General features: G+C 37.4%; 1 protein-coding gene across 1 annotated transcript; it reads right to left on the minus strand.

The window, feature by feature from the left end:
• Positions 1 to 5966: 5966 nt before the first annotated feature.
• On the minus strand, positions 5967 to 6896 carry LOC133659205 (olfactory receptor 10J4-like). Its single transcript, XM_062061942.1, has one exon. It carries the CDS (start codon positions 6894 to 6896, stop codon positions 5967 to 5969), a length of 930 nt encoding a protein of 309 aa, XP_061917926.1.
• Positions 6897 to 15474: the final 8578 nt, after the last annotated feature.

Raw genomic sequence — 15474 nt, forward strand, 5'->3', positions numbered from 1 at the left:
TCAAAACACCAATGGTCACAATGTCAATCGTAAACATGTCAATAGTCCCAATGTTAATGGTCAACACCATAATGGTCAACATTACAGTGGTCAAAATGTCAATGGTCATCATGTCAATTTCATCATGTCAATGGTCAACGCGTCAATGAGCATTGTGTCAATAGTCAAAATGTCAAGGGTCTTCATGTACATGGTCCTTATGGCAATAGTCATCATGTTATTAGCCAATATACTGTATAAATGGTCCTCATTTCAATGGTCATCACGTCTATAGTAAACATGTCAATAGTAATCATGTCAATGGGTCAAAAATTCAATGGTCATCATGTCAATGTTTAAAGTGTCAACGGTTACAATGTCAATGGTCCCAATGCCAATGGGCCTCATCTTTGGTCATCACGACAAAGCCGATAAATCAAGAGTAAACTTGTCAATGGTCAACATGTCAATGGTTATCAATGTATTTTCAAAATGGGAACATTTTCATCATTCAATAGTCATTATGTCAATAGTCAACGTGGCACTGGTCAACAGGTTAATTGTCAAAATTTCAATCGTTGTTGTGTAAATGGTCATCATCTCAGTGGTCAACATTTCAATGGTCATTATGTCAATGGTCATCAATGCAATTTCTAAATTTTAAAATGTTCATCATTCAATTGTCATTATGTCAATAGTCAACATGGCACTGGTCAACAGGTCAATTGTCCAAATTTCAATGGTCCTTGTGTAAATGGTCATCATCTCAGTGGTCACCAGGTTAATGCTCAACATGTCAAGGGTCCCCATACCAATGGTCATCAGGTCATTGTTCAACAGGTCAATGGTCCTCGTCTTTATGTCAGGGGTCAACATGTCAATTTTCATCGAATAACTCGTCATCATGTCAATTGTCGTTATGTTGATGGTCATATTGCCCATGGTCAACATGTCAACAGTCTTCAGGTCAATGGTCATTTTGTCGATGGTCATATTGTCAACGGTCAACATGTCAATGGTCATCAATGCAATTTCAAAATTGTAACATTTTCATCATTTAGTAGTCATCATGTCAATAGCCAACATGTCAAAGGTCAACAGGTCAACTGTCAAAATTGTAATGGTCCTCGTGCAAATGGTCCTTATGTCAAAAGTCATCATCTCAGTGGTCAACATTTCAATGGTCATTAGCAATGTTCCCTCTAATTTTCCATATGCGAGAGCAAACGCAAAAACTCCTTGAGCATTCAGTGGAGCACATGTGAGCGACGTCACACTGTGGCCACACCAGCAGCACACCTGTCCCAAACCTGACTAAAGAACAAGTTAAATGTTTGATTATTATAATCAAATGACAGCAGTCATTTCCATGGGATTATTTTGTAATATAAGTGTTTTGGCCCTTTTACAATGACAGTAACACAACATATTGTTTTTCATGAGCTGTATACTAGTATTGAATGTCTGGGTGGGGGTCCTGCTTTGGAAATAATTTGTACCCCTTTCCGATATTGCATTTAGTTCCCACTAAAACATTCACATGTTGCACAATGAGATGTAAACATGGGATCATGTGTACATTCCTGTCACTGTCTGTTTATAAAATGTATCTTTATTAGTATTTCTTTAAGATAATATTTCATGGTTAATATTTATAAATTAAGATTAAATTAAGAAAAAAAACATTTTATTTTTCACTAAAGAAGGGTTCGGTGAATGTGCATATGAAACTGGTGGGGTTCAGTACCTCCAACAAGGTTAAGAACCACTGGTTTAATAACTTACCTGAATTTGGCGTTTTTCCTACTGGGGGCGTCAGGGTCGGTCAGGGCCAAAGTGTAAAGCTTACTGGGGTCGCATGATGCTCGTTCCTTTTCTCTCTGTCTTTTGCGTTTTCCCGCAATAATGTACCAATCCCCTGTCCCATCTTCAGTCTTCGTACAATTCCAACAGCTTTCAAATGACTTTTCTGCTGAATGTGACGCTTGAGGTAGTCCAACTTCCATTCAGTCCACATTTTTCCCTCGGAAAACTCATTTGCTACTTTAGCTTCGCGGCATGTTTTGCAGAGTAGACCCTTCTCACTCGAAAAAGAAAAAATCTCACCCAGTTTTACCGCTTGTTCTTCTATTTCATGGGAGTCAAACTCTGGCCCGGGGGCCAAATTTCACCCGCCGTGTAATTTCACTTGGCCCTTGAGGCGATATTAAATTAACACTAAAGCTGGCCCGCCGATTATATATTGCGGCGGAGCCGCGGTAACACCGCATTCACCGCTAATTCTAATACTTGCCAACCCTCCCAGGAGTCTTCCAAACTGCAGGCGCTCCTCCCGGAAATCGTCACGTCTGCTTTACATAACATGTGCGGCTTCTGCACGCACACACAATCGAATGCAACGCATACTTCATCAACAGCGACACAGGTTACACTGAGGGTAGCCAAATAAACAACTTTAACAATGTTAGAAATATACACCACACTGTGAATCCACACCAAACAAGAATGACAAACACATTTCGGGAGAACATCCACACCGTAATACAACATTAACACAACAGAACAAATACCCAGAACCCTTTGCAGCAATAACTCTTCCGGTATGTTACACTGAGTTTTTAATAGACATTGATGGAACGAGATATTTTCCATATATCCATATTTAAGTGTTACTTCTTTCTAAAAACTCCTATAGTCATATTTACATCAGCTAATGTCTCGTGTGGTACAAAGTGCTTGGATTCGAGTGTCCTTGGGTAGAGTCGGAGCGCTGTCTTTGTTGGGACTGCCATTACATTCCTAAGATAAGAGGCACAGCTGGACTGGGGAAGCAGCAGGTGGGGGGGGGGGGGGGGGGCAGGAGAGGGAGGAAGTGGACAGGAGTTCCGGGGTTTTGGTAGACCGATCTGGACCGGGCTAGGGAACGCTTGGGTGCTGGATTGGTCTCAGTTTGTCCTCTAAGCTTGGAGAATAAACCACAAAATACCAACTTCTGCCTGGTGATTGAATATAAACAACAGCATATCGCCATAAAAAGAATCTGGGAGAGACTAGCAATTTGAATTCCCCATTGGAGGAATGCTGGTCGACGCAACAATTTGGGGGCTCGTCCGGGATCGACTATCATCTGCAGTCTTCTTCAGAATAATCACCTGACCAGTGTGACGGGTTGCCTATTAGCTGTTCTCATAGGCGTGGCCAAGCTGAGTTATGTATGTACATTTAGCTAATTCCTTTATAGTGTTAGCATCTTGACTTTTCTTAGGTTTTCTTAGTGTTATTCCTATTCAGGGATCAGCAAGAGTAGTTCACATACGGTAACTATAAGCTTAATTGGGTCACTCTCGCCTGGGGCGTCAATTGACCTAGAGCTGGCACTGCTCAGAACCATCCGCACACGGACAAATAGACTAAAAAGCAGCATCTTTCTCAGAGCTGCGGTCAAACTCCTCATCCCATAACACTCCGTCCCTATCCCTTGCTCCTTTGTGAAAAAACATATGTGAAAAAATGACTCTACTTACAATGTGCAATAATGACCCACTGCTGTTCGGTACTATGTGCAATAACTATTTAATTCACTGTTCTGTTAACTTTCTCAACCCACCAGCACTGCTTATTTATTAACTGCGCTTTAACTGTCAACTTATTCAGTCCACTGTAACTACGCATCCGCTGCAATTTAAATATCTACATATTCACAGCAATTCAGATGATTATTTATCCACTGCTGTTTAACTGCATATTTATTCACTGCAGCCTGTCTATCTATTTCCTGCCACCTAACCATTTTGTGTTGGAAAATGTTGGAATATGCCATGGTATGACATTTATATACCATTGTATGTTTTACAATTGTACTCTTCTTGCTGTGGTTTATTCATCCTGAGTGTAGCAACTTTACTTTTCTTACAACCCTCAGTCCCATTCCGAAAGTCTATGTTGCTGATAAAAACACATCCTGTTAATGAAAGCACATTCTGACCAGGTTGCTGTGAACTGTATCTCTTCCTCCCTCTTTCTACTCCCAGGTGCCTTCCACCAAGGTCTCCCCTCTCCTGACTGAAACCTGCTCCCCCCCCCCTCCAAACTGAGCCTACTCCTCCCCACCCTGACTGTATTCAGTGCATAAAGAATGACATATCCCTCACTCTGCGCCTTTTTCCTTTAATATTTGCTATGAACTGTGCCTTTTTTTGAGATGCTCGAGCTTCTTAAATACATCTAAGAAAGACAACTTTGTTTGACTGCTTTATTAGAAATGTTCTAATACAGTTTATTTATACACTGTTTATTCCCCCTTCAATGCCATAATACTATTATCTATATGTATTGTCGTATAACTATTATCTATCCACTACCATATAACTGCTAACTTGCCGAAACCAAGATGCTCAACAAAGTTTTGTTGTGTTCCAAACACAATGACAATACAGCGCCTACCCTATTCCAATTTGTTTTGGTTTTGTTTTTGAATCGTAAAAGGGGCTGCTTCATCATGAAGCCCATGCCCGGTCCTTTAGGTGAGCTGATCAGTTGCTCTAAAAGTACCATTATCAAAGCGCAAGGGGACAAGGCCTTTTCCTTTACTGCTCCCGTAATATAAATCGATCTGCCCTTTTAAAACTTATCCCAGAATCCATGTTTAGACTATGACATTTAAGTGGGAATTCAGCTATTGTTTTTATGTAGCATTTTATTATATTTTATACAACCTTTGTTTTTATATTTTCCATTGTTTTTTTTTTATTTTGTTTTCACAGTGGTGAGGTCCATCTTTTTCACTTATGGCAGTTGGCAAAGAGTAAACCTATTCTATCGAGGCAGCACTTTGAGACAGTAATCTATAAACGTCCTCACGTCTCAGCTGGATTGTTGCAATGCTTCTTATTTTGCTGTCAACCAGTCTTCCCTCTCCCGTGTGCAGCTGGTCAAAAACACAGCTGCATCTCTTTGAAAATTTACAGCAGATGGAGAACATTTTGTTTCCCTTTTAACATCAAATTATTACAATGCCTTTTAATAACGTCATGACATGAGGTGGGTATATTTGCAGAATAAACACTCATAGACATTCTGCAGATTAACTTGTTTACTTTCACATAACACAACAATCCCACATGACAACAACCTGGTCCTTAACACCACCAAGACGAAGGAGCTGATCATGGATTTCCGGAAGAAAAAAACAATAAACATCCAACCACTGTACATCAATGGGGACTATGTGGAAAGGGTCTCTAACTTCAGGTTCCTGGGGATCCAGATCGAGGAAGACCTGTCGTGGAGTATGAACCCCTCAGGGACCATCAAAAAGGCTTTACTTTCTGAGACTCCTCAAAAAGAACCACCTGTCACAAAAACGGCATGTGTCCTTCTATCGCTGCTTAATAGAGAGTGTGCTGACATACTGCATGTGTGTATGGTATGCCAGCTGCACGGCGGCAGAGAGAAATGCACTTTAGAGGGTCATAAAAAGTGCCATGAAGATCACTGGCTGCTCTCTCCCCTCTCTAGATGAACTGTACAGTGCCAGGTGCCTCAAGAAGGCCCAAAACATCATAAGGGACCCATCTCACCCCAGACATAAACTTTTTGAACTGCTGCCCTCTGGCAGGAGATACAGGACAATAAAATGCCGGACAAACAGACTTAAGAACACTTTTTACCCGAGAGCAATAGTGTCGCTGAACACAAGACGACAATAATGACTGTACATGTGAGCTGTGTGCTTGGTATTTTCATGTATTTTATGTATTTATCTATTTATCTATGTTCTTATGTTTTAATGTGTTATGAATTTGCACTGAATTAGTTTTGCTTACAATTTCGTTGTACAATGTACAATGACAATAAATATATATTCTATTCTATTCTATGACAACATTTTTACTACACTACAAATATAAATGCTTGTTTTTTTCCAGCATGTGTTACAATCAGTGATAAAACATCACTATTACACAAACATCCACATTACACTTATTTTATTTCACGGGTTTGACATGACAAAACAATCTTTTGATGTGTTTTGAGATTTCTTTCATTTTCACTCCATATATGATTGGATTGAACAGAGGATTGTACACAATTACCTGTAAAGTCATTACCAAACTTACACTTTTTGGAAGATCTGACTGCATTTGATCGGTCATAACATCAAAACTACCAAAACAAGAGAAGCAGAATAAAACCATCAGGTGGGGTAAACATGTCTTTGTAGCTTTTTTCCCAAATTGTACACTAATGTGGTAAGTTATTATAAATATCTTTATGTATGTAAAAAGAATGAAAATCACAGGAGCAACACTGGTAGTTATCGTCACAAACAGAACATAAACAGTAAGAAATGATGATTTTACACAAAAAAGCCTGTGGACTGAATTGTTACACCATACTCCACTTGTAGTAAACTTGCACATTTTTTGTTTTAAATTCATTACAGTTCCAACTGCAAGCTGGCTTGCAGGTAGAAACCAGGCCAAAGTCAAAAGGACTATGACCGTTTTTTTCCCCATGATAGTTGGATACTGCAGAGGTTTGCAGATAGACACATACCTGTCATAAGACATGGCTGACAACAGTAAGAAGTCTGATCCTGCAAATGAGTAATACAGAAAATATTGAAACATACAAGCAGAATAAGAAATGGTCTGATGTTGAGATAAGACGTCAATGCAAAGTTTAGGGTAGACAGCTGTGCTAAACAAAAGAGAGTTGACTGACAAAGCAGCAATGAAAATGTACATAGGCTCATGAAGGTTCCTGTGAATCCAGATTAGACATATAATGGTGCAGTTAGAGCAGAGGATAAGAATATATGTTGTCAAAAAGGAGACAAAGTAAATATATCCATATTTGTCCACGTCTACAAAGCCACCAAGAGTTATATAAGTTGCATTGAATTCAGCATCCATGAAGTTAGTCCCAGATGAAAACATAAAAAAGATCGAGCAGACTGTGTCGAAGCAAACAAGAGTCCTACAATGAAGATCACATTGATTCATGTGCAGGGAGCTGGTCTTCCTCTTCATCTCCACAATGCACAAAGTGAAGTGTCCGAATAGGTTCACTTATTTTATAAGACTTGTACGCCCTTCATTACGTGTTCCACCAGGAGTTGCTGTCATGTCAATAAGCACCTCCAAGTCTTCAGGGCCTTCTGTCACTCAACTTTTCTGTGACAGCTGGTCATAAACATGTCAAAACATTATACACATTGACTTGCACTATTAAATAACTCAGATAATCAAGACCTCTGTTTTTTTTTATTTGTCCTTTAGTTGAATAGAGTGCATTCTGGGTCGGTTTCCACCTTCATGTAAATGGTCAATTCAATCCAAAGAACTTGTTTTGGCTCCATGGGGCAATTCAAGGCACGTAGAGCAGCAAATATATCAGCAAAAGGCAAGTAGACTTTCAGCAGCTGTAAACATGGACTATAAAAAAAGAAAAGCCCCAAAATATTGAATAATTACACATTAAACAAACCAAAAATACTCATGATGACAATCGTACTACTGGACTAAAATACTAAAAATACAAAACTAATGTTATGTACCAAAAAAAATCCAATTCAACATGTCAATAGTTTAGATATCAATGGTCAACATGTCAAAGGTCAACATGTGTGTCAGTGAGGAGACTATAGCTTGTTTTTTTGTTTGTTTTTTAACTTAAATGTATATGCTCTTTGAGTATATTGTCACTATTAAATACGTTTTGGTCCCCATTGCTTTAATGAAATAAATAAAATACTTGGCGTGTTTCTTACATTTCTGTAGTTGTATCTGAAGCAGCACTATCTATCTCTCATGAAAATGTACTTGTATGATCACATTCATTTTGTTTTGAAGTCCAGTTTAGAGAATCGTTTGTTCTTGGGTATATAAGTATTCTAATTGGCCGACACATTCATTCATTCATTCCATTTCGTTGAAAACGGTGAATGTTTTAGCATCTGACAATATGTATTACAAAGGCCATGTTTGTTATAAATAAAGTTGCTTGAAAAACGCTGGCTTCCGCTCGTTAAACATTGTGGAGACATGCTTCTGCTAACTTGATCGCCCCCACTTCTCTCAGTGTGGTGAGTTAGAGTACTGCTTAGATATGGGGCGGGGGTCAGCAACCCGCGGCTCTCGAGCCGCATGCGGTTCTTTAGCACTGCCATACTGGCTCCATGGAGCTTTTTTAAAAATGAATGAAAATGGAAAAAGATGACATAAAATATATATTTTTTGTTTCAATATGGTTTGTGTAGGAGGACAAACATGACACAAACCTTCCTAAATGTTAGAAATCCCACTGTTTGTATTAAACATGCTTCACTGACGAGAGTATTTGGCCAGCACCATTTTGTCCTACTAATTTCGGCAGTCCTTGAACTCACCGTTTTTTTACATGTATAACTTTCTCTGACGCTGCCACAGAAACACATGTTTTATGCCACTCTTTCTTTGTCTCATTTTGTCCACCAAACATTTTATGTTGTGCGTGAATGCTCAAAGGTGAGCTTTGTTGATGTTATTGACTTGCGTGGAGTGCTAATAATCCATGCTAACATGCGATTTAGGCTAGTTGTGTGTACATATTGCATCATTACGCCTCGTTTGTAGGTATATTTGAGTACATTTAATGTCCTTTTCTTATGTCCTCTGTGTATTTAATTTATATTTGCATGTCTCATGACACATTATCTTTATGTAATATTGGCTGCATTTCTGATTGTGTGCCATGTTGTTCCAGACCACAGCAAACGTTACCCAGCTTGCAAAGATTGTAATAAAAAATCCATTAGAAGAAGACAGCCTGTACTTTCCTTTAACTTGGGCACACGCATGTATACCCTTGGCAGTTTTAAAGGCCTACTGAAACCCACTACTACCGACCACGCAGTCTGATAGTTTATATATCAATGATGAAATCTTAACATTGCAACACATGCCAATACGGCCGGGTTAACTAATAAAGTGCAATTTTAAATTTCCCTGGAAACTTCCGCTTGAAAACGTCTATGTATGATGACGTTTGCGCGTGACGTCAATGGTTGAAGCGGAAGTATTCGGACACCATTGCATCCAATACAAACAGCTCTGTTTTCATCGCAAAATTCCACAGTATTCTGGACATCTGTGTTGGTGAATCTTTTGCAATTTGTTTAATGAACAATGAAGACTGCAAAGAAGAAAGCTGTAGGTGGGATCGGTGTATTAGCGGCCGGCTGCAGCAACACAACCAGGAGGACTTTGAGTTGGATAGCAGACGCGCTATCCGACGCTAGGCGCTGACCGCATTTTTTTTAATTATCGGTATCGTTTTTTTTTGTATTGTTTTTTTTATTAAATCAACATAAAAAACACAAGATACACTTACAATTAGTGCACCAACCCAAAAAACCTCCCTCCCCCATTTACACTCATTCACACAAAAGGGTTGTTTCTTTCTGTTATTAATATTCTGGTTCCTACATTATATATCAATATATATAGGGCTATATAAATAAACATTGATTGATTGATTGATATCAATACAGTCTGCAAGGTATACAGTCCGTAAGCACACATGATTGTGCGTGCTGCTGGTCCACTAATAGTACTAACCTTTAACAGTTAATTTTACTAATTTTCATTCATTATTAGTTTCTATGTAACTGTTTTTATATTGTTGTACTTTATTTTTTAGTCAAGAAAATGTTTTTAATTTATTTATCTTATTTTACAAATTTTTTTAAAAAGTACCTTATCTTCACCATACCTGGTTGTCCAAATTAGGCATAATAATGTGTTAATTCCACGACTGCATATATCGGTTGATATCGGTATCGGTAATTAAAGAGTTGGACAATATCGGAATATCGGATATCGGCAAAAAGCCATTATCAGACATCCCTAATCTTAATAAAATCTAAATGTGAGAGCTAAATCTCTCGCCAATTCTAAAGATGAATATTTAGAATGTCAATATTCCACCAATCCGAGGCCTCTCAGCCACAAAGCCGCGCCCCCATCTCTGCCTCCCACTGCACGACCCCCAGACATCTGCAGAAGAAGGAGACATGACGGATGATTAATGACAAATAATGCCAATAAAGTTGCTTATTGGTAAAATGTTAACTCTAAATGTGTGCGTGTGCGTGGTGTGTTGCGTAAAGACATATTTGAAAAAGTGTCTTGCTCAAGGACACAACGGCAGTGAGTAGGATGGCAGAAGCTGGAATTGAACCCATAACCCTCAAGTTGCTGTCAAGACCGCTCTACCAACTGAGCCACGCCGCCCCAAAACAGAATTACCGTAAGTGTATACATGCAGACTGCCTCGGTGTAAGAATATATTCAATTCATTCTCAAATCCGGAAGTCAAGCACCTAGCTGTTTGTGCGTCTTGTTTTCAAATATGTCTTTTTGCAACACAATATCCACACTCACACGTTTAAAGCTAACATTTTTAACAATATGCAACTTTATTGGCATTCATTTTTCATTCATCAACATGTTTCGTCAATATATCAATGGTCATCATGTCAACGGTCTACATAACTATGGTCAACTGTCAATGGTCCTCAAAGAATGTCCTTAAATAAAATGGTCATCATGTCGAAAGTCAACAAGTCAATGGTCATCATGTCAATATTTAACAAGTCAATTGTCAATATATCAATGGTCATCATGGCAATGGTCTACATAAGTATGGTCAACTGTCATTGGTCCTCAAAGAATGTCCTTAAATAAATGGTCATCATGTCAATAGTCAACAAGTCAATGGTCATCATGTCAATGGTCTACATAAGTATGGTCAACTGTCATTGGTCCTCAAAGAATGTCCTTAAATAAATGGTCATCATGTCAATAGTCAACAAGTCAATGGTCATTATGTCAATATTTAACAAGTCAATTGTCAATATATCAATGGTCAACATGTCAATAGTCAACAAGTCAATTGTCAATATATCAATGGTCAACATGTTAATAGTCAACAAGTCAATTGTCAATATATCAATGGTCATCATGGCAATGGTCTACATAAGTATGGTCAACTGTCAATGGTCCTCAAAGAATGTCCTTAAGTAAATATATGGTCAACAAGTCAATGGTCATCATTTCAATAGTCAACAAGTCAATCGTCAATTTATCAATTGTCAATATATCAATGGTCAACATGTCAATAGTCAACAAGTCAATGGTCATCATGTTAATAGTCAACAAGTCAATTGTCAATATACTGTATCAATGGTCATCATGTTAATAGTCAACAAGTCAATATACTGTATCAATGGTCATCATGTTAATAGTCCACAAGTCAATTGTCAATATATCAATGGTCATCACGGCAATGGTCTACATAAGTATGGTCAACTGTCAATGGTCCTCAAAGAATGTCCTTAAGTAAATGGTCAACAAGTCAAAGGTCATCATTTCAATAGTCAACAAGTCAATCGTCAATTTATCAATTGTCAATATATCAATGGTCAACATGTCAATAGTCAACAAGTCAATGGTCATCATGTTAATAGTCCACAAGTCAATTGTCAATATATCAATGGTCATCACGGCAATGGTCTACATAAGTATGGTCAACTGTCAATGGTCCTCAAAGAATGTCCTTAAGTAGATGGTCAACAAGTCAAAGGTCATCATTTCAATAGTCAACAAGTCAATCGTCAATTTATCAATTGTCAATATATCAATGGTCAACATGTCAATAGTCAACAAGTCAATGGTCATCATGTTAATAGTCAACAAGTCAATCGTCAATTTATCAATTGTCAATATATCAATTGTCAATATATCAATGGTCAACATGTCAATAGTCAACAAATCAATGGTCATCATGTTAATAGTCCACAAGTCAATTGTCAATATATCAATGGTCATCACGGCAATGGTCTACATAAGTATGGTCAACTGTCAATGGTCCTCAAAGAATGTCCTTAAGTAGATGGTCAACAAGTCAAAGGTCATCATTTCAATAGTCAACAAGTCAATCGTCAATTTATCAATTGTCAATATATCAATGGTCAACATGTCAATAGTCAACAAGTCAATGGTCATCATGTTAATAGTCAACAAGTCAATCGTCAATTTATCAATTGTCAATATATCAATTGTCAATATATCAATGGTCAACATGTCAATAGTCAACAAATCAATGGTCATCATGTTAATAGTCCACAAGTCAATTGTCAATATATCAATGGTCATCACGGCAATGGTCTACATAAGTATGGTCAACTGTCAATGGTCCTCAAAGAATGTCCTTAAGTAGATGGTCAACAAGTCAAAGGTCATCATTTCAATAGTCAACAAGTCAATCGTCAATTTATCAATGGTCAACATGTCAACGGTCTACATATCTATGGTCAACTGTCCTCAAAGAATGTCCTTAAATAAATGGTCATCATGTCAATAGTCAACAAGTCAATTGTCAATAGCTCAATGACCATATGGTTAACACGTCAATTGTCAATATATAAATGGTCAACATGTCGATGGTCAACAAGTCAGTTGTCAATACAGTATATAAATGGTCATCATGTCAATGGTCTACATAACTATGGTCAACTGTCAATGGTCCTCAAAGAATGTCCTTAAATAAATGGTCATCATGTCAATAGTCAACAAGTCAATGGTCATCATGTCAATATTTAACAAGTCAATTGTCAATATATCAATGGTCATCATGTCAATGGTCTACATAACTATGGTCAACTGTCAATGGTCCTCAAAGAATGTCCTTAAATAAATGGTCATCATGTCAATAGTCAACAAGTCAATGGTCATCATGTCAATATTTAACAAGTCAATTGTCAATATATCAATGGTCATCATGTCAATGGTCTACATAACTATGGTCAACTGTCAATGGTCCTCAAAGAATGTCCTTAAATAAATGGTCATCATGTCAATAGTCAACAAGTCAATGGTCATCATGTCAATATTTAACAAGTCAATTGTCAATATATCAATGGTCATCATGTCAATGGTCTACATAAGTATGGTCAACTGTCATTGGTCCTCAAAGAATGTCCTTAAATAAATGGTCATCATGTCAATAGTCAACAAGTCAATGGTCATTATGTCAATATTTAACAAGTCAATTGTCAATATATCAATGGTCAACATGTCAATAGTCAACAAGTCAATTGTCAATATATCAATGGTCAACATGTTAATAGTCAACAAGTCAATTGTCAATATACTGTATCAATGGTCATCATGTTAATAGTCAACAAGTCAATATACTGTATCAATGGTCATCATGTTAATAGTCCACAAGTCAATTGTCAATATATCAATGGTCATCACGGCAATGGTCTACATAAGTATGGTCAACTGTCAATGGTCCTCAAAGAATGTCCTTAAGTAAATGGTCAACAAGTCAAAGGTCATCATTTCAATAGTCAACAAGTCAATCGTCAATTTATCAATTGTCAATATATCAATGGTCAACATGTCAATAGTCAACAAGTCAATGGTCATCATATTAATAGTCAACAAGTCAATCGTCAATTTATCAATTGTCAATATATCAATGGTCAACATGTCAATAGTCAACAAGTCAATGGTCATCATGTTAATAGTCCACAAGTCAATTGTCAATATATCAATGGTCATCACGGCAATGGTCTACATAAGTATGGTCAACTGTCAATGGTCCTCAAAGAATGTCCTTAAGTAGATGGTCAACAAGTCAAAGGTCATCATTTCAATAGTCAACAAGTCAATCGTCAATTTATCAATTGTCAATATATCAATGGTCAACATGTCAATAGTCAACAAGTCAATGGTCATCATGTTAATAGTCAACAAGTCAATCGTCAATTTATCAATTGTCAATATATCAATTGTCAATATATCAATGGTCAACATGTCAATAGTCAACAAATCAATGGTCATCATGTTAATAGTCCACAAGTCAATTGTCAATATATCAATGGTCATCACGGCAATGGTCTACATAAGTATGGTCAACTGTCAATGGTCCTCAAAGAATGTCCTTAAGTAGATGGTCAACAAGTCAAAGGTCATCATTTCAATAGTCAACAAGTCAATCGTCAATTTATCAATGGTCAACATGTCAACGGTCTACATATCTATGGTCAACTGTCCTCAAAGAATGTCCTTAAATAAATGGTCATCATGTCAATAGTCAACAAGTCAATTGTCAATAGCTCAATGACCATATGGTTAACACGTCAATTGTCAATATATAAATGGTCAACATGTCGATGGTCAACAAGTCAGTTGTCAATACAGTATATAAATGGTCATGTCAATGGTCTACATAACTATGGTCAACTGTCAATGGTCCTCAAAGAATGTCCTTAAATAAATGGTCATCATGTCAATAGTCAACAAGTCAATGGTCATCATGTCAATATTTAACAAGTCAATTGTCAATATATCAATGGTCAACATGTTAATAGTCAACAAGTCAATTGTCAATATATCAATGGTCATCATGGCAATGGTCTACATAAGTATGGTCAACTGTCAATGGTCCTCAAAGAATGTCCTTAAGTAAATAAATGGTCAACAAGTCAATAGTCATCATTTCAATAGTCAACAAGCCAATCGTCAATTTATCAATTGTCAATATATCAATGGTCAACATGTCAATTAGTCATGTTAATAGTCAACAAGTCAATTGTCAATATATCAATGGTCATCATGGCAATGGTCTACATAACTATGGTCAACTGTCAATGGTCCTCAAAGAATGTCCTTAAATAAATGGTCATCATGTCAATAGTCAACAAGTCAATCGCCAATTTTTAAATGGTCAACATGTCAAGGGTCTACATATCTATGGTCAACTGTCCTCAAAGAATGTCCTTAAATAAATGGTCATCATGTCAATAGTCAACAAGTCAATTGTCAATAGCTCAATGACCATATGGTTAACACGTCAATTGTCAATATATAAACATGTCGATGGTCAACAAGTCAGTTGTCGATACAGTATATAAATGGTCATCATGTCAATAGTCAACATGTCAATGGTCAACACGTCAATTGTCAATTTATAAATGGTCAACATGGCAATGGTCAACAAGTCAATTGTCAACATATAAATGGTCTTTTCAAGGTCAGGTGGTTATTGTGGAAAGTGTTGCGTTGGTGTTTATCTTCTCGGAAATGTGAAAGAAGCCCACTGTGGATAATTAGTAGTGACAGAGTGATCTAAGGATACTGTAACATGAGGTGAACAATAAGGCACGTCTCGGGGGAACACGCTAGGATCAACTAATTACGAGCCGGTGGCCACAGCGAGGCGGCCTAATGAGACAAATGATGACATCGTAACAATAACGATGTTTGCCATGGTCCGGAGCTCCTTTGTGTTGAATTCATCAGGGGAAAAAGAGTCTAACCTGGACATTGTTGCCATGACACTGCATTAATGCATTGTCAAAACAGAAAGAGCAATTGTGGACAACAATTACATCATTTAACACATAACAAGGGAAAAAAAAGACGTGGTTTTACCCAAGAT

This window comes from Entelurus aequoreus, linkage group LG10, assembly GCF_033978785.1.
Source record: "Entelurus aequoreus isolate RoL-2023_Sb linkage group LG10, RoL_Eaeq_v1.1, whole genome shotgun sequence".
Taxonomy (NCBI): domain Eukaryota; kingdom Metazoa; phylum Chordata; class Actinopteri; order Syngnathiformes; family Syngnathidae; genus Entelurus; species Entelurus aequoreus.